This window comes from Carcharodon carcharias, chromosome 4 (genome assembly GCF_017639515.1).
Source record: "Carcharodon carcharias isolate sCarCar2 chromosome 4, sCarCar2.pri, whole genome shotgun sequence".
Lineage (NCBI taxonomy): Eukaryota > Metazoa > Chordata > Chondrichthyes > Lamniformes > Lamnidae > Carcharodon > Carcharodon carcharias.
In genome coordinates this window covers 133,480,252-133,506,231 of record NC_054470.1, presented here as the reverse complement: position 1 = coordinate 133,506,231, position 25,980 = coordinate 133,480,252, and the positions used below count along the sequence as shown (strand labels likewise).

At 40.3% G+C, this 25,980-nt stretch overlaps 1 protein-coding gene across 1 annotated transcript in view; it reads right to left on the bottom strand.

Annotated features, from left to right (window-relative positions):
* Positions 1–605: 605 nt before the first annotated feature.
* Positions 606–25,980, bottom strand: part of riok2 (RIO kinase 2 (yeast)) — a 63,059-nt gene continuing 37,684 nt past the window's right edge. Inside the window, exons 6-10 of the mRNA XM_041185250.1 lie at positions 24,786–24,977; positions 21,453–21,545; positions 16,558–17,067; positions 11,814–11,910; positions 606–921 (exon numbers count right to left, since the gene is read on the bottom strand). Of these exons, the coding sequence (XP_041041184.1) occupies positions 760–921; positions 11,814–11,910; positions 16,558–17,067; positions 21,453–21,545; positions 24,786–24,977 (1,054 nt within the window). The 3' untranslated portion in view covers positions 606–759. The remainder of the gene's footprint in view (positions 922–11,813; positions 11,911–16,557; positions 17,068–21,452; positions 21,546–24,785; positions 24,978–25,980) is intronic.

The following is a 25,980-nucleotide window of genomic DNA, read 5'->3' as shown; positions in this document are numbered from 1 at the left end:
CCATGATCTTATTGAATGGTGGAGCAAACTTGAAGAGCCGAGTGGCTTACCCCTACTCCTAGTTGGTATGCTATTTTGTAGCAGATAGATTAAACATTTGGACTGAAGCAGATTAAACACTGTCCATTCACATCTGGAACCTGATGTCAAATCCAATCCAGACTAAATGGGATAACTGTCACCAGTTTCTTGACTGCAATGATCAGCAATATCATCCAACTTATACCAAGTGTAGGCCTACAGCTCAAAATATCCCCAACTCAGCTACTGTCACATTTTCACTCAAACTGAACACAGGGATGGCTGCTGTGGGAAATGAAAACTGCTTGTAGGTGGCAGCAAAGGGTTTCCTATTCAAAACATTTAGCCAAAGCACACTGCTAGGGCAGAATAGAACGTTCACTCTGCAGTTAAAAATGCGATAAACAACTTGCAAAATATCTCTGCAGGGTTTACCAGTTTGACATTTCTAACTATGAGCTTTAAGATTAGATATATGGCCAGGAAAGCAAACCTTGAAAATCAGTCTGAAATTCTCTATTAAGTTTATATGTTCTCTTTATCAGCTAGTTTAAAAACCACATTATAGATATGATTTTCCATTATGTGGTATAATTTGTTTTTATGTAGCCTGGAAATTTTATCAATTCAAATACACAGAAATCACCACAAATTATTTTTTTTTTCCACAGATTCATCTGAGATTGTATTCATCTTAATGGAGCTTCCTTGGGATTCTAAAATTTCAACAGGCCCCTTCTAACCCCAAAAGCTTTCTGCTTCAGCACTCCATTTAATGGTCTGCATGTTTTCTCGTCGCTGTTTGGTGTAGATGTTGGCCTCCCCCTTCTGTAAACGTCTTCTGATTGATGCCTTCTGCTGTTTGGTCAGTTGTTGTTTAACTTTCCGTTTGATCACATTCTAAAATAGCAAGCAATCTCAAATTAAATTCAAAACAGATCAATGTAGCATTTAAAAATATTATTTGGCAGATTTCAAAATTAATCCTTATTCTTTGCTAATGAATATTCCATTAGCGTTCCTTTATGTACAATAGCTGGAATTCATTATGCAGGTCTATTAAATTCAGTACATGGGGCCAGGCGTGCATTTCATTGACAGCTCATTACAATGAGTATCAGCTGTAGATGGGAACAAGCTAAGAAAGTGGAAGGATAATGGACATGGACTTGATGGGCTGAAATGATAATTGATTGGAGTGGTTACAGAGGGTGAGAACTGGAAGGCTGAAGTGGAAAAGACAAATAGTAGGGGCTACAAAAAATATATATTAGTGAATCAGGTAAATTATTACAGATGAATTGAAAGAAAAGGATGGGGAATTATTGGCTGGTCATGAGCTCTGGCAAAAGGTGAGCAAGAGATGGAAGGGTTGAGAAGGTCAAATTGTTGTAGAAAGCTTAAGGAGATGTGAAAGGGAGCAGGGGAAGCCAATCTTTTTTCCCAGTCCCACCACCAAATACAAACTACATATTTAACATTGAGTTGAATATGACTCTTTTTAAGTCATATTCAACTCTAAATATTAACTCTGTTTCTCTTTCCACAGATGTTGCCAGATCTACTGAGTATTTGGAGTATTTCGGTTTTTGTTTCACATTTCCAGCATCTGCAGTATTTTATTTTTACTTACAACCTACATATTGGCAGCTTTCTTTCCTGCTATACTACCTCATGCCCAAAAGCATACAAGACAAAAATAAAGTCTATAGCAATGACAAAATAAGGAGGAAAAGGCAAGTCAGCCTGGTTCCCAACAGAAGAGAGGGGCAAATGTTTCTGGGGAAGCAATTCTTACTACTAGCTCCAGATTATCCTATAAGCCAAATGTGTTCATGGATAGGTGGTTCCACAATTGAATAAATATATACAACTGCACTATAGTGGCAAGCTGCATAGCTTTAGCTGGTTTACTCCTGCAGTATTCATGCACACACTTGGGAGGTCCCAAAACCTTGGCTCTTAATTGCATCTAAACTCTGTATTTAGATAAATAGGTATGTCGCTGTGGTAAGAGAATATGCATTCAGCGTCAAACAGGAATTCTCTAGTTTTTTTTGAAGGCTCATAAACATGAAGGATTTTCACAGATCAGACACCCAGCTGACTTAACTTTAGTTTTAAAAAATACAAATCCCAACAAATTTAACAATGTCCGAAATATATGCATTTTGAAATTCTGAATACCGTTACAATAGCTGTGGAGGCAGTACAAGAATTTCTAAAAACAGACCTACCCTAATATGTTTATATTCAAAATGCAACTTAATGGCCTAATAAAAATTCAGTCAGTTGAAATTGGAACATGGTCGTAATGTAGCATTTTAACTGCTGGCAATGTCATAAAATTGCAAGCTAAAGGATAACATAAAATATTGTTATAGGTTGGTCAATTATTTTGAACGATATCTACTTGCTCCTTTCACAGGATGGCACTTTTGTATTGTACTATTCTTTTTAACAGTTACAGATATTTTAACCTTCACATTTTGGGCAAACAACCCCATTTGAAAAAGGATGTCATGCTGGCAGGCGTAAAAAATGTATTTTCACAAACAGAGGTTGGTTGATATTTTTAAAAATATAGGAAAACTGCAATGCATATTATCTTATACCTCTAAAAATATGGAAAAATAAATTAGACATATTAGGTTAAGATTAAAAACAAAAAACTGCGGACGCTGGAAATCCAAAACAAAAATAAAAATACCTGGAAAAACTCAGCAGGTCTGGCAGCATGTGTGGAGAGGAACACAGTTAACGTTTCGAGTCCGTATGACTCTTCAACAGAACTAAGTAAAAGTAGAAAAGAGGTGAAATATAAGCTGGCTTGGGGGGGGAGGGGTGTGTGGTGGAGAGTAGAGCTGGATAGAGGGCCAGTGATAGGTGGAGGTAGCCAAAAGATGTCATAGACAAAAGGACAAAGGGGTGTTGAAGGTGGTGATATTATCTAAGGAATGTGCTAATTAAGGGTAGAAAGCAGGAAGAGGCAAGGTACAGATAGCCCTAGTGGGGGTGGAGTGGGATGAAGGGAAGGGATCGAAATAGGCTAAAAGATAGACTCCATCTTGACTCCATTCTCTCTCCCCTTGTCCAGTTCCTTCCCACCTATATCCGTGATTCCTCTGACACCCTACATCATATCAACAATTTCCAGTTCCCTGGCCCCAACCGCATCCTCTTCACCATGGAGGTCCAATCCCTCTACACTTCCATCCCCCACCTGGATGGTCTGATGGCTCTCCACTTCTTCCTCGAACAGAGGCCCGAACAATCCCCATCCACCACTACTCTCCTCTGTCTGGCAGAACTTGTTCTCACACTGAACAATTTCTCCTTCAACTCCTCTCACTTCCTCCAAATAAAAGGTGTGGCTATGGGTACCCAGATGGGCCCCGGTTATGCCTGTCTCTTTATGGGGTATGTGGAACATTCCTTGTTCCAGTCCTACTCCAGCCCCTTCCCACAACTCTTTCTCCGGTACATCGATGATTGTTTCAGTGCTACTTCATGCTCTCGTCTGGACCTGGAAAAAATTTATTAATTTTGCTTCCAATTTCCACCCCTCCGTCGTTTTCACATGGTCCATCACTGACACTTCCCTTCCCTTCCTTGACCTCTCTGTCTCAATTTCTGGTGATAGACTGTCTACCAGTATCCATTACAAGCCTACCGACTCCCACAGCTACCTTGACTACAGCTCCTCACACCCCACTTCCTGTAAGGACTCCATCCCATTCTCTCAGTTCCTTCGCCTCCGTCGCATCTATTCTGATGATGCCACTTTCAAAAACAGTTCCTCTGACATGTCTTCCTTCTTCCTTAACCGAGGTTTTCCACCCACGGTGTTGACAGGGCCCTCAACCGTGTCTGGCCCATCTCCAGCGCATCCGCCCTCACACCTTCCTCTCCCTCCCAAAACCATGATAGGGTCCCCCTTGTCCTCACTTATCACCCCACTAGCCTCCGTATTCAAAGGATCATCCTCCGCCATTTCCGCCAACTCCAGCATGATGCCACTACCAAACACATCTTCCCTTCACCCCTCCGGCAGCATTCCGCAGGGATCGTTCCCTCCGGGACGCCCTGGTCAACTCCTCCATCACCCCCTACACCTCAACTCCCTCCCGCGGCACCTTCCCATGTAACTGCAGAAGGTGCAATACCTGCCCTATCCTCACCGTCCAAGGGCCCAAACACTCCTTTCAAGCATTTCACTTGCACTTCCCTTAATTTAGTCTACTGCATTCGTTGCTCCCAATGCAGTTTCCTCTACATTGGAGACACCAAATGCAGACTGGGTGACTGCTTTGCAGAACACCTTCGTCTGTCCGCAAGCATGACCCAGACCTCCCTGTCGCTTGCCATTTCAACACTCTTCCCTGCTCTCATGCCCACATGTCCGTCCTTGGCCTGCTGCATTGTTCCAGTGAAGCTCAACGCAAACTGGAGGAACAGTGCCTCATCTTCCGACTAGGCACTTTACAGCCTTCTGGACTGAATACTGAGTTCAACAGTTTTAAATCATGAACTCTCTCCTCCATCCCCACCCCCTTTCCGATGCCCCCCTTTTTTTCCCAATAATTTATATAGATTTTTCTTTTCCCACCTGTTTCTATTATTTTTAAGTGTATTTCCATCCATTGTTTTATCTCTACCTTTTAGCCTATTTTGATCCCTTCCCTTCACCCCACCCCATCCCCACTAGGGCTATCTGTAGCTTGCTTGTCCTGCTTTCTACCCTTAATTAGCACATTCCTTAGATAATATCACCACCTTCAACACCTCTTTGTCCTTTTGTCTATGACATCTTTTGTCTATCTCCACCTATCACTGGCCCCCTATCCAGCTCTACCCTCCCCCCACCCCTTAAACCAGCTTATATTTCACCTCTTTTCTATTTTTACTTAGTTCTGTTGAAGAGTCATACAGACTCGAAACATTAACTGTGTTCCTCTCTGCAGATGCTGCCAGACCTGCTGAGTTTTTCCAGGTATTTTTAATTTTGTTTAGGCTAAGGTTTGTTTTCTGAAACAAAATATACTTAACAGGCTCAATATAATCAAGAGCTCTGTCAGAATTAAATATTTTACTCTACTGCAGTCAAGACTATATTGTAAAGAGGCAAGTTTTATTAGCACCAATAAGAGATGTTAAATAAGGTTGTAGCCAAAGTGAACAACAAATGATGTCTTTGAAATGTAACCAGTACATGAACAGAAGAATGGGGCCAAGAATAGATCCTTGGGCTGCAGGCTCTCATTTCTTCCTTGAACAGAGGCCCAACCAGTCCTCCTCCACTCCTACCTGGCTAAATTTATAAAGAACTCCTTTAACTTTACTCGCTTCCTCTTGATTGAAATATGTTGCAATGGGAGCCTGCATAAATGTCAGCTATCCTGTCTTTTGTGGGATATATCTGATACAGTGCCACACAAAGGACTTGTGAGCAAAATTCTAGCTTGTGAAATAAAAAGGAAAATAGGCACTTGGATAAGAAATTGGTTGAGTGATAGGAAGCAGAGAGTAGTGATAAATGGTTGTTTTTAAGTTTGGAGGAGGGTTTGTAGTGGAATCCCACAGGGGTCAGTGTTGGGACCATTGCTCTTCCTGATACATATTAATGACCTAGACTGTAGTGTTCAGGGCATGATTTCAAAATTTGCAGATGACATGAGGATTGGAAACATTGTCAACTGTGATGAGGATAGTCTTGAACTTCAGAAGAACATACACATGTTGGTAGATTGGGCAGACAGGTGGCAGATGAAGTTCACTGCAGGTAAGTGTGAAGTGATTCATTTTGGCAGGAAGAATATGGAGACTGTAAAATAAAGGGAGAAACTCTAAAGGAGGCTTTGGAACAGAGGTATATATGTAAATAAGTAATTGAAGGTGGCAGGGCATGTTGAGAGAGCAGTTAATAAAGCATATTGTATCTTAGACTTTATTAATAGGGGCATTGAGTACATAAGGAGGTCATTTTAAACTTGTATAAGACACTAGTTAGGCCTCATCTGGAGGAAGGGGGTGAAGGAATTGGAGAGAGTACAGGGGAGATTCACAGGAATGATTCCAGGGATAAAGAACTACCAGGATAAATTGGAGAGGCTCAGACTGTTTGCCTTGGAGAAAAGAAGGCTGAGAGGAGACTTAATAGAGATATTCAAGATCCTGAGGGATATGGACAAGGTAAATAGTGAGAAACTGCTCTCTTGAGTGGGAACATCAAGAACTAGAGGCCACAGATTCAAAATATTGGCAACAGGAGTAAAAGTGATGTGAGGAAAATTTTTTTCACCCAGAGGGTGGTTTGAGTCTAGAATGAACTTCCAGAGAGGATGATGGAGGCAGGTTTGATTAAAGTATTCAAAAGGGAATTGGTTGCTATCTGAAAAGAAAGAATATGCAGGGTTACAGGGATAAGGAAGGGGAGTGGAACTAGGTAGAATGCTCTTTCAGTGAACCGGTGCAGACTCGACAGGCTGAATGGCCTCCTTCTGCTCTAAAGGTTCTGATAGTCTTATAATCCCAGACTTCCCTTTTGCCACAGAAATAACTGTGGGTGTTGTTTCCTAGATGAGCCACAATGTCTCAAAGTCAAACATTGGGAAAATTAAGCTATTGTCTTTGAGCCCCACCAAATGTTCAGTTCCCCTGTCAACAATTCCATCTCACTCCCTGGCCACCATCTCAAGCTAAACCAAACCGGTTGCAACCATGGCATCATATTTGACTCAAAGCTGTGTTTCAATCCCCATATCCTTGCCATCACAAAGACTGCCTACTTCACTCTTATGTTATATGGCCCATCTGTGTCCATCTACTGCTGCAAGCCTCATTCATGCTTCTGCTACCTACCGACTAGGCTCCTGTCCTGCCTCCTATCTTCTGCCATTCATAATCTTGAAATAATCCAAAACTCTACTGTCTATACCTTACCTTTCACCAAGTTCCTTTCACCTATCAACCTGACCTGCAGTGGCTCCTGGTCTATTAGTGTCTCAATTTTAAAATTCTCCTCCTCGTGTTCAAATCCATCCATGGCTTTGCCGTTTCTATTTCTCCAATATTCTTCAGCTCTAGAACCCTCAGAGAGCTCAACGTTCCTCCAAATCTTATCTTGTTCACGTCCCATTTCCATTGTTCCATCCCAATGACAGTCTTGTTTTTTGCCTTTTGAACTATACTTTCACTGGCAAGTCCAGCATTTGTTGCCTGTCTTTAATTTCCCTTGAATTGAGTGGCTTGTCACACCATTTCAGAGCGCAATTAAGAGTCAACCACACTGATGTGGGTCTGGAGTCACATGTAGGCTAGATCGGGTAAGGATGGCAGATTTCCTTCCCTAAAAGGACATTAGTGAAGCAGATGGGTTTTTATGGCAATTGATAATGGTTTCATGGTCACCATTAATGAGAATAAAATTCCAGATTTATTAGCTGAATTTAAATTCCACCAGCTGCTGTGATGGGATTTGAACCTGTGCTCCCAGAGCATTAGCTGGGGTCTCTGGATTACTAGTCCAATGATATCTGTATGACTTTCTAGGTCCTAAGTTCTCAAATTCCCTCCTTGAATTTCTCCATCATTTATCTCCTTTAAAACACTCCTTCCTGTCCTAATGTTTCCTTCTTTGGCTTGGAATTAATGTTGCCCAATTATGCTCCTGTGAAGCTTTGGGATGTTTAATTACATTAAGCGTACAAATATTTGTTGTTTCTTGCTCTCACTCGGATCTTCAGAATTTTATTTTCAACAAAACTAATCTCCCAATTTCGACGCACCCCTCATATGATTTATCTCCAAGTTCCCTTTGTGGATTTCTCTCTGGGGCTGAACTTTCCAATGACACTACAAACCCACCAACACTCACAACTATCTTGAATGTGCTTCTCCCCATTCAGCTTCCTATAAAGCCACCCTCCCATTCTCCCAATTTTTCTGACCATCTTTATCTGCTTTGATGACTTTACTTCTCACTTCTGAAATTTTCTTTTTTTTCCCTCCCAGTCAGTTGAAGATTCCTCTCTGCAATTGACTGTCAGTTTGATCCTGGGACATGGCTCGTCCTATTAACTCCCCTCTTGTTCTCACTTTGGATCTTATGCACTGATCCAATGAAAGCTTCTTGAACAATATCTCTTCCAGCGACTCTGCAACTGTCTGGATCCAACAATGAATATAGATTTTATCCATAATCCTCATTTCAAGCTTGTTTTAATTTCACACTTAAGTCCAAGGATTTTTCACTCGCCCATTTCCCTCAGCCTTCCACTTCCTTGGCTGTTTAGATATCCCCTTTGTCTTGCCTTTGAAAAAAAGTCTTAAAAACTCTCCTTTTCTGATTTATTCAAACATCAGTCTGCCTCTTATTCCTCAGTTTTAAAGGATATGTAGCCAAAACATCAACTTGGTTGTTCTCCACAAAGAAGCTAACTGACCTGCTTGTATCCCTTGCATTTTCTTTTTGTTACAGTTTCCAGCACCTGCTATATTTTCTTATTTATTTGAAAAATAATTACCACAAAGGGTATTAACTTGCACTCCTGACAGTTACTGAACTGAGCTTTGAGATAGGAGTGGATTTGCAATGTTCCAGTCTGCTGTAGAAACGTTCAGCAGTTCTTATAATTTCGCAATATCTTATTTTTTTCCTGTTCAATATTCAGTCTTATGATAGTATAACTTAGGGGCATAGCATTCAAAACTGAGATTTTTTTTTGTCAGGAAAAGATATTGAGGGATCTGGAGCTTAGGCAGGTAAAAAGAGTTGGGATATAGATCAGCCATGACCCATGAACGGGAAAACAGGCTCAAGGGGCTGAATGACCTACAGCTGTTGCTAATATCTTGTGATCTAAGCTGGATATTCTATTGTTCATTTCCGCTCTCCTGCACTTGTCCGATATTTCAATAGAATTACCAAAACGCTGGAAGGATGAAGTTAGATACTTATTGTTAAGCTGCTTTATTTTATTAAGAGGAATTGGATGCACAGACAATTTGAAATAAAGCTTAGTTACTTTACTTAAGCGCATTTTAAATTCCGTTTCATGAATCAAAAAAATAAACCATGTCACACTATCTCACCTTAGTGGGCAGGCTTGGGTGACAGCTTCTTGGTTCTGAGCTCAAGATCAGTCAGCTTTCCCCTTGTGATGCTAGGCTTGCTTCTCAAATCTAACTAAACGGATTGACCTCGATCATGGATTTTTCTTCTCAAGAAACTTCGAGATATGCTCCCTTGAATTTTCCCACATGAACTTCTCTCTCGACAAATAGTGGTGGGGGAGGGAGGGGGAGAGAATCCAACAGAATAGAGCTTTGCCCCATTTTTAACAAATTCTGGGCCCCGCATATTTTTACGATTGTTGTTTTACCAATGCTCTTGTCCAGTCACGAACTGGTTTTTGAACATTTGTTAATTCACATTTCAAGTCACGGAACACAACATTCAGTAGCTATTTCCTTAAAAACATAATGAATCAAATAAGTATGTGCTACATATTCCGTTATGCAAGTTAAAAATATGGAATGTAGTTTGTGGATGGTTGACAGAAATTTTATATTTCAAAAGGCATTATAACTAATACTGGTATCTGTATTTAGACTAACATCAGCTGTTACAACTCTCACCCTCTTATAGATAGCTTTTTAAAAAATCTGTTCATGGGGTGTGGCGTCGCTGGCTAGGCTATTATTTATTAATCATCTCTAATTGCCCTCGAGAAGGTGGTGGTGAGCTGCCTTCTTGAACCGCTGCAGTCCATCTGGTGAAGGCACACCCACAGAGCTGTTAGGGAGGGAGTTCCAGGATTTTGACCTAGTGACAGTGAAGGAACAGCTATATTGTTCCAAGTCGGGATGGTGAGTGGCTTGGAGGAGAACTTCCAGGTGGTGGTGTTCCCATGTGTCTAATGCCCTTGCCCTTTTAGATGGTAATGGACATGGGTTTGGAAGGCTCTGTCTAAAGATCCTTGGTGAGTTGCTGCAGTGCATCTTGTAGATGGTACACATTGCTGCCATGGTGCGTCGGTGGTGGAGGGAGTGAATGTTTGTGGATGGGATGCCAATCAAGCGGGCTGCTTTGTCTTGGTTGGTGTCAAGCTTCTTTATTGTTGGAGCCGCACTCATCCAGGCAAGTGGAGAATATTCCGTCACACCTCACTTGTGCCTTGTAGATGGTGGACAAGCTTTGGGGAATCAGGAGCTGAGTTAATTGCTGCAGGGCCCCTAGCTTTTAACTTGTAGCCACAGTATTTATATGGCTAGTCCAGTTCAGTTTCTGGTCAATAGTAACCCCCAGGGTGTTGATAGTGGGGGACTCAGCGATGGTAATGCCTTCGCATGTCAAGGGGTGATGGTCAGATTCTCTCTTGCTGGCGTTGGTCATTGCCTGGCACTTGTGTGGCACACATGTTACTTGCCACTTGCCAGCCCAAGCCTGGATCTTGTCCAGGTCTTGCAGCATTTGGACATGGACTGCTTCAGTCTTTGAGGAGTCACAAATGATGCTGAACACTGTGCAATCATCGACAAACATCCCCACTTCTGATCTTATGATGGAAGGGAGGTCATTGATGAAGTAGCTGAAGATGGATGGGCCTACTACCCTGAGGGATTCCTGCAGTGGTATCCTGGAACTGCGATGATTGACCTCCAACAACCACAAATATCTTCCTTTATGCTAGGTATTACCATACCAAACAGACATCATTCAAATCTCATTAATTTTACTCATTTCTTTAAAATAAATCGAGAACAAACACTTCAGCTAACAATGTCACCTATATATTTACCTAACTAGTTAATTTCTTGTGATATGTAGAGACAAGATGTGGTTCAGTCTTCAGATGCAGTGACATTAGTAGGCAGAGGACAAGTGGACCAGAAAACGCACATTATTCAGCCCTACTTTAAAGTCATATGTGCTGTTCTCAATTTGTATATTGGCGTTATAAATTTTTATATCTATATTCATAATGGTTCTGTGGTGTTAGCATAGTAATAGCATGACAAATTTACATAGTTTCCATTAAAAATGTGTATTTAGGAAGTTATAATGGAAAAAAGGAGCATGCAAACAATAGATTAAAAAACATAGATTAACACCACAGCAGCTTGTGGAATTTCAATTCAATTAATAAAATCTAGAATCAAAAGCTAGTCTCAGTAACGGTGACTATGAAACTATCACTGATTGTCATAAAACTCCCATCTGATTCACTAATGTTCTTTAGGGAAGGGAATCTGTCATTCTTACCTATGTGCCACTCCAGGTCCACATCAATGTAGTTGACTCTTAACTGCCCTCTGCAATCACCTAGCAAGCCACATAGTTCAAGGGCAGTTAAGCTTGGGCAACAAATGCTGGTCTTGCCAGAGAAGCCCAGAGCCAGTGAAAGAATAAAAATTACTTTGTATTGTGATAGCCAATGCAAATTTTTGTTCAGTTGGATTCACTTAATAGGTAATTTCTAAATGTTTTTTGTAAGAATTCTGAAATGGTGCGCATTATGGAGTTCATGCATGCAATTCCTTTCATACTGGGCTACCAATTTCAAGTGGCCCAGGGAAAATAAATGACTAAGTGCCTCAGCAGTATTTGGTATCCAAGTCACTCATGTTCCTCTTCAATATAGTGAATACAGAGTGGCACTGTCAGTAAACCACCCACTAATCTACCATTCAAGCTGGAAATAGTTGTCCTTTGAAGCCTAAAGAGCAATACCACTGATTACTACCTAGGCAAAACAAAAATTAGGAGAATCTTGGAATATAAAACTTACCGGAGGGATAGTTGAAGTACTTAGCAAGCTGCCTTCAGAACTCACACTGGTGGTCCTCTGTCTGTGCTCATTAATGTGCATCAAGCTGAGTTCATTTCTAAAGGATGGAATAAGTATTTACAAATCACCAATTTGACAACAAATTAACTACATTCCATGACACAGATACATCAATAAATAATAAAAATTATATTATGGAATCTATTGCAGATGTATCTTAGACAGAAGCTCCATGAAGCTTACCCATCCAGTATTCCCCTGATGCATTTCTAATAACTCAGAATCCATCATTGAAGAAAAGCTTCCTTGAATCAAATATGTCCAAATCTTTCATAAACACTTTTATCATATTTCCTCTCATTTCAAGAGGCAAGACCCAGTTTCCTCATGTATCATTCTGGGATCAACTGCGCCCTTCTCTCTACCCCCTCTAATAACTAAATAGCCCTTTCGAAATAAAAAGATAAAGGCGCTGCAGTACTCCAAATGTGGTCTAACCAGGGACAATTAGTTTAAACACAACCTGTCTGGATTTAGATGTAATACTCCTTGCTTTGCATTCCAACAAACCGTTTATTTTTTTTTAAAGAAAGGTGGTTTGGGAATATTGCATTATAAGGTTTTAATGACCCCAAGATCTCCCTCCTACTCAATACCTCCTGTATTTCCATTAGTTCATGATAACCCTCTTAGAAGTTTGTATTTCCCTGTATTAAACTGTATCTACTATTTCTCCACCCACTAATCAAGATTGACAAGATCCTTTGTAATCCAAAAATAGTGAGATTCATCATTTGCCACTGTTTCAGTTTGATATTTGGATCCCTTCCTCAAAATCAGAGATTTTGGCTTCAATACAATGACACTTGACTGTTAATTGGCAGCTAACCAGATGGCTTCTCATTTGCTTTTACTCGTTGATGACTACCAACCAACCAGTTTAATGCATTCACATCTAGCTTGGCCTAAATAGCCAAGTGGTTATGGTACTGGGTTGGTAACCCCAAGATCAAGAGTTCAAATCTCACAATGGCAAACTATGAAACAATGTAACTTCATCTGAAACAGATGGAAACAGGTTTACTCAAAAGAGTATCAAGAGTTCAAATCTCACAATGGCAAACTATGAAACAATGTAACTTCATCTGAATAGGAACAGATGGAAACAGGTTTGTACTCGAAAGAGTTACATTCCCATCTAGCTTGGCCTAAATAGCCAAGTGGTTATGGTACTGGGCTTGTAACCCCAAGATCAAGAGTTCCAGTCTCACAGTGGCAAACTATGAAACAATGTAACTTCATCTGAAACAGATGGAAACATGTTTGTACTCGAAAGAGTTACATTCCCATCTATACCATTGGCTACTGCATAAATTCCAAGCTAATTATGTGAAACAGCTTCAATTAACTTTCTTAAATAAAAGTAGATAACATCCATGATCTATCCTCAAAGAAATCCAGTAAATTAGTTAAGCATGATCTCTCACATTTTAAAACATGTCGGTGGTCTCAGATTAGCTTATGCCCCTTAAATTGTCTCTCATAATACCTTCAAACACTTTACCAAGAGTGGAAGCAAGTTCTATAGGTCTATAATTTGATGGCTCACCCTGCACCAACTTTTGGAGATGGGGAGTCACATTTGCAATTTGCTAATCCTTGGGATCTGGCCCAAACCCATTTCTCTACCTTCAGACACAACTTCCCTACTATCACTTTCAGTGAGCCAACCTCTCCTTACACCCTTTGTTTACACTTGAATTCTTTAATCTTCTGCTTCATGTTTTTATTTAGGTTTTCTCTATGATTCCTCTTTGTAGCCCTTAGTTTCACGCCATTACTTAGCTTACCTTTAAGGATCTCCTTATCCTGAATATTCAAAAATGTTATTTTCTCTTTCTACCTAATATCCTTTAACTAACCCCTTTGGGTTCCTAAGCAAGTACCTTCCAACTTGAATAAATTCTTGCACACACAGTACTCATCTGTTTTATCATTTCTCGTAAAACTGCATTTCAAATTGCAAGATTGACATTCACAACATCATTAATTTTCTGTCAACCTTGTAGCTGGGGCAGCATGCACTGCAAATTCAATTTCTTAAGAATTCTGTATTCTTTATTTTTGTTCTGTTGATCTACAAACATGCTATTTCTATGATATACACATTTAAAACATTCTGCAATTACAGCAACTCATACTTCCGAAGTAAGTGCCTGCAGGAGCATGTCAATACTGTAAATGCATTCCTCACACAGAAAAGTCTGAATATCTACTGATCTGATGTGAAAACAGCAATATTAATCGATGTACATGAAGTATACAGAGGTGAACTAACCGACGTAAGAAGCCATTTTCCATTATTTTACAAATCGACAGGAGAAACCTGCCCAAACGACCTTGTGCTAGCATTCAATACTCATAATGCCAAGATTCTAAGTTGAAAGCCTGATCTAAGCCATAGGAGGGCAACAATTGATTTTAATGGGCATGATGAAGTGTTCACAAAATAAAAGTCCCTAGTTGTTATTATCCAGAGGCTACTGCACATGAATGTCACCAAGAACAGAATTGGGCTCAGAAGGAACCATGGGCAAGGTGAAAAATTCAATATTAAAAATGGGATGGTGGGAATAATATCTTTGTAAGATATCTCCTTGCTTCTCCTTCCCCAAACTGAAAACTATACAATCTCAAAAATCTCCTGGAAAATAGAATGTACTGGTTATAATAATTTCCCCAGAAAGGTCTCATCAATCCCAGTCTCTATTGTGCAAGAGCTTACTCGAACCATGGAGCCACTTCAATGATGCAGTTTATAAGTGCATTGCACAACTGTTCAAAAGACTGATATTCATTTATGGGATGTGGGCTTTGCTGGCTGGGCCAGCATTTATTGCCCATCTCTAGTGGCCCTTGAGGAGGTGGGGGTGAGTTGCCTTCTTGAACCACTGTAGTCCATGTGGTGTAGGTACACCCACAATGCTATTAGGAAGGGAGTTCCAGGATTTTGACCCAGCAATAGTCAAGGAATGGCGATATATTTCCAAGTCAGGACGGTGAGTGGCTTGGAGGGGAACTTCCAGATGGTGGTGTTCCCACCTATCTGCTGCCCTTGTCCTTCTTTGTGGTAGTGGTCGTGGGTTTGGAAGATGCGGTTTAAGGAGCCTTGGCGAATTCCTGCAGTGCTGTGCGTCGGTGGTGGATGGAGTGAATGTTTGTGGATGTGGTGCCAATCAAGCGGGCTGCTTTGTCTTGGACGGTGTCAAGCTTCTTGAGTGGGAGCTGCACTCATCCAAGCGAGTGGGGAGCATTCCATCACACTCCTGACTTGTGCCTTGTAGATGATGGGCAGGCTTTGGGGAGTCAGGAGGTGAGTTACTTGTCGAATGATTCCTAGCCTCTATCCTACTTTTATAGCCACAGTTTTTATATGGCTAGTCCACTTCAGTTTCTGGTCAATAGTAACCCCCAGGATGCTGGTAGTGGAGGATTCAGTGGTGGTAATGCCATTGAACATCAAGAGGAGATGGTTGGATTCTCTCTTGTTGGAGTTGGTCATTGCCTGACACTTGTGTGGCGCAAATTTTTCTTGTCACTTGTCAGCTCAAGCCTGGATATTGTCCAGGTCGTGCTGCATTTGAACATGGACTGCTTCAGTATCTGAGGAGTTGCAAATGGTGCTAACATTGTGCAATCATCAGTGAACATCTGCACTTCCGACCTTACGATGGATGGAAGGTCATTGATGAAGCAGCTGAAGATGGTTGGGCTGAGGACACTACCCTGAGGAACTCCTGCAGTGATGTCCTGGAGCTGAGATGACTCACCTCCAACAACCACAACCATTTTCCTTTGTGCTAGGTATGACTCCAACCAGTGGAGAGTTTCCCCTGATTCCCAATGACTCCAGCTTTGCTAGTATTTCTTGATGCCACACTTGGTCAAATGCTGCCTTGATGTCAAGGGCAGTCACTCTCACCTCACCTCGGGAGTTCAGCTCTTTTGTCCATGTTTGAACCAAGGCTGTAATGAGGTCAGGAGCTGAGTGGCCCTGGCGGAACCCAAACAGTGCATCAGTGGGCAGGTCATTGCTAAGCTAATGCAGCTTGATACCACTGTTGATGTTCCCTTCCATTACTTTACTGATGATCGAGAGTAGACTGAGGGGGCGGTAATTGGCCGGGTTGGATTTGTGCACAGGACATACCTAGGCAATTTTCCACAAAGCCAGGTAGATGCCAGTGGCGTAGCTGTAATGGAACAGCTTGGCTGATGATGAAAGAAAAAAAGTCAGCAAAATCTAGATTCAGAGCACTAACTGCTCCCAAACCTGCAAAGCAAGGAGTGCACAGACAACATATTAGTATTATATATCTCTACATTTATACATATTTATAATTTACCTCTCCTAAGGAACTCTCTTTCTCAAAAGGAAGCAGTCTTTGAATATTTTTAAGGCAGAGGTAGATAGATTCTTGATAAGCAAGGGAGTGAAAGGTTATCAAGGGTAGGCAGGAATATGGAGTTGAGGTTACAATCAGGTCAGCCATGACCTTATTAAATGGTGACACAGGCTCGAGGGGCCGAGTGATCTACTCCTGTTCCCAATTCGTATGTATGTATGCAATATATATCTATCACATTTATAATACATATATCTACATATATATATAAACAAAGAAAACCAACAAGATGATACAAAACACTATGCAAGGCAGGTTAGAATCTGCTGAATTAGTACCTGAAAGGTCTAAACTCCTTGTTTTGGGTTGACAGATCAACTAAGTCTGGGCATTCGTCTCCATCTCTGGGATCTTCATCACTCTGGCCTATATGATGTGCTGTTTCAGTGGTATGTTCAAGATTATGCTCTGTAACAACTCCAGGTAGTTCAACAGTACAAAACGTATCAGTACATTGCCTTTTAATATCATCTACATTTATTTTCAGATTCTCCAGATTAATATTTTCAATTTCATTCTTCTCTGTAGCTTCCTTATATATTTTTGCAACCGTGCTCCAATCAGAATTAGGACACTCTTCAGAATCTGTTTTGTTTTCAGGAAAGAAATCCTTGTTTACAGATGTTTTATTTGAAAATTTACTTTCATCATCATCCAAATCATCTTCGGAAAATTCAGTTTCGACACCTGCCTTTTCAGGGCCTGAAGCACATAGCAGCTCAGCATCTTCTTGGAGCTCTTTGGTGTAACCGCTAACTGCAATCTCCACATCCAGTGAAGACTCTTTCCTAAAGAAAATGGACAAGAAATCCAGGAACCGGTAATACAGAGGAATACATATAGCAATGCTAAATTTGTTTCTTGTTGCAAAGCAAGGAGGGAGTGAATGGGAAAGTGAGGGAAGCATTACAGCTGAGGAATGAGATAAAAATTAAAGCACTCAAAACTTAAGGATTCCTGCACATATCATAACTTTATACAAGGCTATAGAGGGACATCCACCAGCTCCCAACAAATGCATCAAATAGTTTTCGAAGAAGGATTGATGACACAAAGAGGAACAATTCCGTTAATGTATAATTTCTTAGCCAGTCATTTTCTTGTCAATAATATTTAACCAAATTTTTAGTCCAAGAATGCACTATTGTTTTATTCTAATTTCTTTCCTGCTTTAATTCATTGGCAAGCTCAGAGCTATACATTAATAATACTCGAAATAAAGTGAAAATTAAATCACATGCGGTATCTTTCAAACTCAGGTGATACAATGTTTTGTTAGCAACTTGCTTTAAAATCGCGCCTTTAACATTGTAAGCATCCCAAGGCTCTTCACAGGAGGGTTATCAAACAAAGTCTGGCACCAAGCCACACAATGAGATACTACGGCAGATGACCAAAAGTTTAAAGAGGTAGGTTTAAAGGAGAAGAGCGAGGTGAAGGGGCAGAGAGGTTTAAGAAGAGAATTCCACAGCTGAGGGCCCAGGCAGCTAAAGGCATGGTGACAATGGAGGAGGGTTTAAAGTCAGGAATATGCAAAAACCCACAACTGGAGGACTGTAGAGATCGCAGACTGTTAGAATTATCCCTCTAAGCTGTGTGCATGCACATTCACCAGCAATTGTGAAAGTACCGTGCACGTCTCGGGAGTCGGGGAGGGGGGAATGAGGTGCAGCTAGGTGATGCTACAGTGGTGGTCTTGGTGACAGACTGGATATTTGGTTGGAAACTTCCCTCAGGAAGTTATCAAGACTGCAAACAAACAATCTGATGCAGCCTCAGTTGCCATGGAGCAGGACTGAATTGGTAGTTAGGCAACAAATTTTGAAGTGAGAACTAAAGACAGGAGCTTCAGTTTTCTCAATATTTAGTTGGAGGAAACTTCTGCTCATCCAGTACTGGATGTCGAGCAGACACTGTGATAAAACAGAGACATGGTGGTGAGGAAGAGCTGAGTGTTATCAGCATACAGGTAGAACCCGATAGTTCTTCTTCGATGAAGTTGTTGAGAGGCAGCAGTCCAACTAGAAATGCCTAGGATAATCTTTGGGAGCATCTAGAAGTTAGAGTACAGGAATGGGAAGAGAAGCCATTGTAGGTAATTTGCCAGCTATAACTGGTACAATAAGAATGGAACCAAACAAGGGCAGTCCCACCCATATGGACTGAAAAGAATGGTGTGGTCAACCATTCAAAGGCTGCAGACAGATTTAAAAGGGTGATTTACCATGGTCATAGTTAAAAAGTCACAAATGACATTTATGCCAAATCAGAACCAGAATCTAAAAAGTTAACCATGAGTACCATCCTGTTCATGCTACTACAAGAAAAGAACTTTAAAAAGTGTGGTTGCCACCAGACTTAGTTCAAGTGCAACTTTTATAAGTGTATTAGTTTTAATTATTTGGATTAGAGCTGAACAACTGAAGAGACATCAGTTACTGTCAGTGATATAGAGTCATACTAAATCAGGACATCCCAGGTTAAATTCCTGGTCTGCACTGAGCTGGTTTACATCACCCGATAGAGCAGCTAGGAAGCTGGGATACTAAAATTGGCTTCAGTGCCTAATCTAGGGAAACAGGAAATGTGGTGGGAGGGGTGGTGGGGGTGAACAGAAGAGGAGAAAACAGATTGCATTCCACTTATCCTTTACACATCAGAGGGCAAGGTAGGGTTTCGCTGTGATTTTCACTATAAGTAAATTGCCAGTCAACACTATCTGCTGACTGCTGATGCCTATACAACTATGGTAAGGGAGTTGAGGGAGGGAGAGCATCTTCATAAAAAAAATTGTTTAAAAATTAAGAAAAAATACTCTAGGGTTGCATAGGCCTAATCTGGGCTGCCAGTATTACAGTTATCAAAATTGTAGTTAATTAGATCATTACATTTTTGGAGACTTCTATTAAAAAATATTTAACTTGACAATTGCTGTCATGCTGGACTCACTCCACACACTGGTCACACTGAATTTCTGGCTTAAGATAGTGTTTGTTTTAAATAAATAAATGAAATGGGTTGCAGTCATTTGGTAGTATAGAGCTTGAATATTGCTGAAAAAAAAGACATGCTGTCAAAGCTCTTCACCCTGCAATCATCAGGATCGTTTGCAAGAATACCAATAGTAAAGGGAACAACAATTTATACTACAGAAGAGTGCACTAATTGGTTGGCAAGTGGACTCTGATTGGTAGAGGCATTGTTATGGAGAATGTACCAGGGAACAATTAAGTTCAAAGCTTTTGTTCAAATTCAAACCAGGTAGGGCAATTCTGATTGGTTAAGGCACTGCCATGGGGCATGATGCAGGGAAAAACTGTCCCCCAAGCTTTTGTTTAGTTGAAAAAGATATGATGCATTGACATGCTCCTTTTGTCTGCAAAGGGCAGGACCCTTGTGTGTGAATATATGTATCTTCCAGCTTGCGTAAGCGAGGCCACTCTGTGAACTGACCAATAATCTTAAATTGGATTTCAGTGTAGCTGGGAACAGTTAACTGCAAGCTTTTGTTCAAATTCAAATCAGGCAGATCGACTCTGATTGGTCAAAGTATTGCCATGGCGAATGAATCAAGTATTTGTTTAGCTGAAAAAGGTGCAACTTGTAGACATGCTCCTTGTGTTTGCAAAGGACAGAATTTGTGTGAATATAAGTACAGCCTTGTGTGCAAAACTCAAAACACTGTGTCCAGCATTAGACGTGATTTGGTGTTTGGCCAACATTTGCTAAACAATCCTGATTGTGCCAAGAATTACACTGAAAACCAATTTAAGATCATCAGTCAGGCTTGCAGTGAGGCTCACTTACACATGTTAGAAGATACATATATTCACACACAAGGCCTGTCTTTTCCAAAAGAAGGAGCATGTCCACACATTGTGCCTTTTTCAACTAAAAAGCTTGGTGGAACAGTCATTCTCTGGCTCATGCCTCATGGCAATGCCTTGACCAGAGCCCATACACTTGGTTTGAACTTGAATAAAAGCTTGGCAATTAACTGTTCCCTGGTGCATTCTCCATGGCAACGTCTCTACCAAAGCCCACTTGCCAACCAATCAGCATTCTTCTCACGCAGTATAAATTGTTACTCCTTTAAATATTAGTATTCTTGAGAACTGTCTTGATGAGTGTAAGATGAAAAACTTTGACAGCCTGTCTCTTTTTTCAGCAATACGCAAGAATGAGTTGTATACAGCAAAACTGCATATTGTTGAAAAGAGACATGCTGCTGAAGCTTCTCATCTTGCAGTCATCAGGACAAAAGAATGCCAAATTTCAAATGATTGCAACAATTTATACTACAGGAGAAAAGAGTGCTGATTGGCCGAGCGTTACCATGGAGAAAGCAATGGAGAAACTGTAGGCTTTTCATGCTTCCAGGTAATTCAAAGAACCTTGAATATATTGCTTTGCAATAGCAAGCGTAAATGAGCCACATTACGAGTTTGGCTGATTATCTTAAATTAGTTGTTAGTGTGGCTATTAATGCACTCAGGATTGTTGAGCAAGTGCTGCCCAATCGTGGAATCACATCAACAGTAGATGTTTCAGTTTGGGTTTTATAAGCTTGGGCTGTTGGGTACCCTCTGTACTCTGCCTATTATGAACAACTGGAGAATATGCTGTTTAATTTGATCAGCCAGTCGCTGGGATATACAGCCTACGTGTCTGGAATCATATCAGCACTGAAATTCATATACAACTTTGCTCAACTGTATGGTAGGCAGAGTGCCTTTTTGGACTCATGGCAACAATTCATTAATGGAAAATACCAGAGCAGCAGTGTGGAATGGCTTGCTTAACTAACCTGTTCAAATTGTTTAGATATTTTGTCTTTCCAGGATAATTTGAATTAGAGTCACTTTGCCAACCAATCTGTGGTATAAATTGTTGTGATTATTTGAAATTGGGCATTCTTGCATTTGTCCTGATGAGTGCAAGACAAAAAGCTTCAGCAACATGTCTAATTTTTCAGCAATATTCAAGTTCTATACTACCAAGCAACTCTTAGCAAAACTGCATTATGACTGCAGAAAATGACAATTTTTGAACATACAATCCCAACTCAAGATTAAAGTATGGTGAGAGTTGTTAATTTACATCCAAAAGATCAGCATAAATCTACAATATTGAATTCTATAAGAAAATATAAACTTATACAAATGTTGCTAACCTGATGTCCTTGAATGTTGGATAAAGCTCACTTTCATAGTTAAAGCGCCTGATAAAAAAATCACGAATACATTTTACATCTCTGTTAAAATACCTGAAAAAGAGAAGATAGGCCATTTTATTGACATTTCTAGAGTTGAGCAAAGCTGGCTTTAAAGCCGTTTTTCCTAAAAATCTCCCAGCAGATTTTCATCTCTTTAAAAATACCATTAAAAATCTGCTTTTTCGTTTGCAGAAATGCAATACAACTTCAATAAAAAAAATCATAATTTATCCTTTTGGGTACCAATGCCTTGGAAAAATGAAATAGTTCATGTTTATGCAAACTAAATTTCTGGAAAATATACTAAGACTTTATTTTCTAATCGTTATTAACTTTTGGCTTTATATTTTAATTACCAGTGTCCTTCTCGCCAAACCCCATCCCGATTAGGGACCTAGAAGGGAATTTACACGTGGACGAAGGGGCCATGGCTGAGGAATTAAATGAATACTTAGCATCCGTCTTTACCAAGGAGGTAGACGTTATCCGGGCCATGGTGACAGACGAGGAAACTGTCACTAGAAGGGTTCAAAATTGATAAGGAGGAAGTTTTGAACAGACTGTCGGCACTTAAAGTTGACAAGGCACCGGGACCAGATGAAATGCATCCAAGGATAATGAAGGAAGCGAGAGTAGAAATTGCAGGGGCACTGGCCATAATCTATCAGTCTTCCCTAGACTTGGGGGCGGTGCCAGAGGACTGGAGAATTGCAAACATTATGCCCTTGTTAAAAAAAAGTTATAAGGATAAGTCCAGCAATTACAGACCAGTCAGTTCAACTTCAGTGGTGGGCAAGATTCTAGAAACAATTATTCGGGATAGAATTAGTAGTCACATGGAAAATGTGGGTTGATAAGGAAGAGCCAGCATGGTTTTCTAAAGGGAAAATCATGTTTAACTAACTTGTTGGAGTTTTTTGAAGAGGTAACAGAAAAAGTCAACAAGGATAATGCTATTGATGTGGTGCACATGGCCTTTCAAAAGGCATTTAACCAGCGCCACACAACTGACTTGTGAGAAAAGTTATTGCTCATGGAATGAAATGGGCAATAGCAACGTGGATACAAAATTGGCTGAAAAATAGGAAGCAGAGTAATGGTCAATGGATATTTTTCAGGCAAGGTTTGTAGTGGAGTCCCCCAGGGGTTGGTATTGGGACCCTTGGTTTTCCTCATATATATTAATGATCTAGATTTGGTGTGCAGGGGACAATTTCAAAGTTTGCGGATGGTACAAAGCTTGGGAGTGTTGTGGACTGTGAGGACGGAGGTGTGGAACTTCAAGAGGACATAGACAAGTTGGTGGAGTGGGCAGATAGGTGGCAGATGAAGTTCAATGCAGAGAAGTGCGAGGTGATGCATTTTGGTAGGAAGAACATGGACAGACATTATAAAATAATGAAATTTTGAAGGGGGTGCAGGAACATATACGACTTGGATATATATGTGCATAGATCATTGAAGGTGGCTAGACAGGTGGAGAGAACAGTTAATAGACCTTATAGTATCCTGTGTTTTATTAATAGGGGCATAGAGTACAAGAGCAAGGAGGTTATGCCAAATTTATATAAGGCACTCGTTAGACCTCAGCTGGAATAGTGTGTACAGTTCTGGGTGCTACATTTATAGGAAGGATGTGAACACATTGGAGAGACTGCAGAAGAGGTTTACAAGAATGGTTCCAGGGATGAGTAACTTCAGCTATGAGGATAGACTGGAGAGGTTGGGACTATTCTCCATGTAGAGATGAAGGCTAAGAGGAGATTTGATAGAGATGTTCAAAATCATGAGGGGGCTGGACAGAATAGATAGGGAGAAGCTGTTCCTGTTCGTAAAAGGATCAAGAACGAGTGGGCACAGATTTAAGGTGATTTGCAAAAGAGGCAAATGTGACGTGAGAAAAAACTTTTTCACACAAGTGGTTCAGGTCTGGAATGCACTGCCTGGAAGTGTGGTGGAGGCAGGTTCAAATGAGGCATTCAAGAGGGCATTAGGTGATTATTTGGATAGAAACAATGTGCAAGGGTACGGGGAAAAGGCAGGGCAATGGCATCAGGTCATAATGCTCATTTGGAGAGCTGGTACAGACACAATGGCCGAATGGCCTCCTTCTGTGCCATTAAAATTTTGTGATTCTGTGAAATACACTGTTTCACCAGCAAAGGTAGAAAAGCCATTTGGATTGTAGTTAAGGAAAATTAACCCAATTCTTCCTTCCTATTGAAACTTATTTTGCCTCTGATGAGCGCCTTTTTTTTTAAACGTGGAATTAAGAATTCTTCATGCAGGAAATTGAGAGTACATCTACCACGTTTTAACGTTTTTTTCTTTATTCTTCCATGGGATGTAGGTGACAATAGCGAGACCAACATTTGTTGCCCATCCATAATTGCCCTTGAAGTGAATACTTCAGAGGGCAGTTAAAAGTCAACCATATTACTGTGGGTCTGGAGTCACATGTAGACCAGACCAATTAAGGACAACAGGTTTCCTTCCCTAAAGGACATTATTGAACTAGATGGGTTTTTACAACAATCAATAATAGTTGTCATGGTCACCATTACTAAGATTGACTTCATATTCCAGATTTATTAACCAAATTTAAATTCCACCAACTGCCATGGTGGGATTTGAACGCATTAGCTGGGGCCTCTGGGTTACTAGTCCAGCAACATTACCACAACACCATCACTCCCCTTTGCTCCATTGCCCTGAAAACTAAATACTTGAAACTCTGTCTCAACAGGGTAACATGAAAGGGAAAAAACTGCAGATTCTGGAAGTTCAAAATAAAAGCAAAAAATACACAATGAATCTCCGACCACCTGAAAGAAAATAGCTTAACATTTCGAATGGAGACCCTTCATTAGAACTCCTAACATAAAAGGATGTCCACCAAAAACAGTAATCTATTTTTTTAAAGGGGCTTCAGGACCTCCCTGTTCCATGTTGTGTATATTTTTCTTACATTCTCCAGTTTTTATCATATTCATAGTCTTCCATTAGATCAAGGTCATAATCACTTCATGCACAGATACCACCAGCTTTATACAAATCAACAGATTGTACACATCTATCAATTCAAAGAAAAGCTGGAAGTCTAGTCTTACTTTGTCAATGTGCATCGTGGAAGAGCAGAAACAATTGCAAATGACTTAATGAGCAGCAGAATGCAAATCAGAAAACCAGTGTTGAACATGTATAAGAAACAGAGTAGCATACATTCCTAATCTGCAGTCACTCCACACAAAATAAAAAGTAATAAATTCAAATTTTTGGTTCTGTATTTACCATTCAGCATTTAGGTGAGATGTAGATACCATCTGTGGAAAATCAATCATTGTGACATGATCTTCATCATCCAACATTAAATTGAATTCATTGAAGTCACCATGAATTAAACCATGATTAGCAAGTTTCACAATAAGGTCCATTAATTCGCTATAGGTTGCTGCAGGATTATCAAGCTGACGAACTTGGCACCTAAAAGAAACATAAATCTATTTAATATCTTGGCGTTTAAAGAATTTTAAAAATATCAACGTTTTCATTCTACTTCGTCTGATTTTCCTTACTAATTGGAACTTTTAGTTTCAATGAAAAATGTTTTAAAGTTAGAGTTACAAATTGGCAAGCACCCTAATTTAAGTGAAATTCTTGTATGTTCTCCCCCATATGATTATTTTTAAAAGGCTCAAGTATGATGGCTGAAAAATATATATGGCGAAAGTACTTCCAAGTCTGTAGGTATACATTACTTAAAGCTTTGATAACACACTCAACAATTTAATAGTGATTTTCTAGAGTGGTACTGAAAACCTCTATTTATCTGCACATTGGGCTGAAGTTTCCAGTTTCAACACGGGCCAAAGTGCACAAAAATAAATGGCAGGGTCCAAATCCATGATTCCTGCACCCATTCAAGGTGTCAACAATTTTCACTGGCCTGGGATAAGGGATAGGATCCCACACATTGATGTCCCGATGTTGCTGGCACCATTGTGGAAGGGAGCATTTCCTTTCCTTTTGCAATTTTCATGGAGTTGGCTGGTTTTGGAAGGCAATACAATTCACACCAGCAGACAAGTGTCGTCAACCATGTTTTGCAGTAGAGAAGTGTATGAAAGGTAAGTTCAAAAACTGTTGCCAACATCACATGTCATAATGAAATGGTCTAGCATAAGTTATATATGTTGTTAAAAACAATGAGTGACAAAAGGGCTTTGTTTTAGAAAGGTAAGTGACCATTAAATAATTTGGCTACCAGGTTGTCACTTCTGACATCTGGCATGCTGTCACTGGACTGAACAATATTGGGAAGTGGACAAGTCTTCAGATGCATCAGAGTATATCATCCAATGGATAAAGTGCTATTCCGGATTGTACAATGGTGAAATCTAGAGATGGTGTGAAATATGCCCAAAACTTTGACTTTTTTCCTTGAAGTTTTGTACAGCCAAGTGTTTGGCTGTTTTAAAATTCTGAC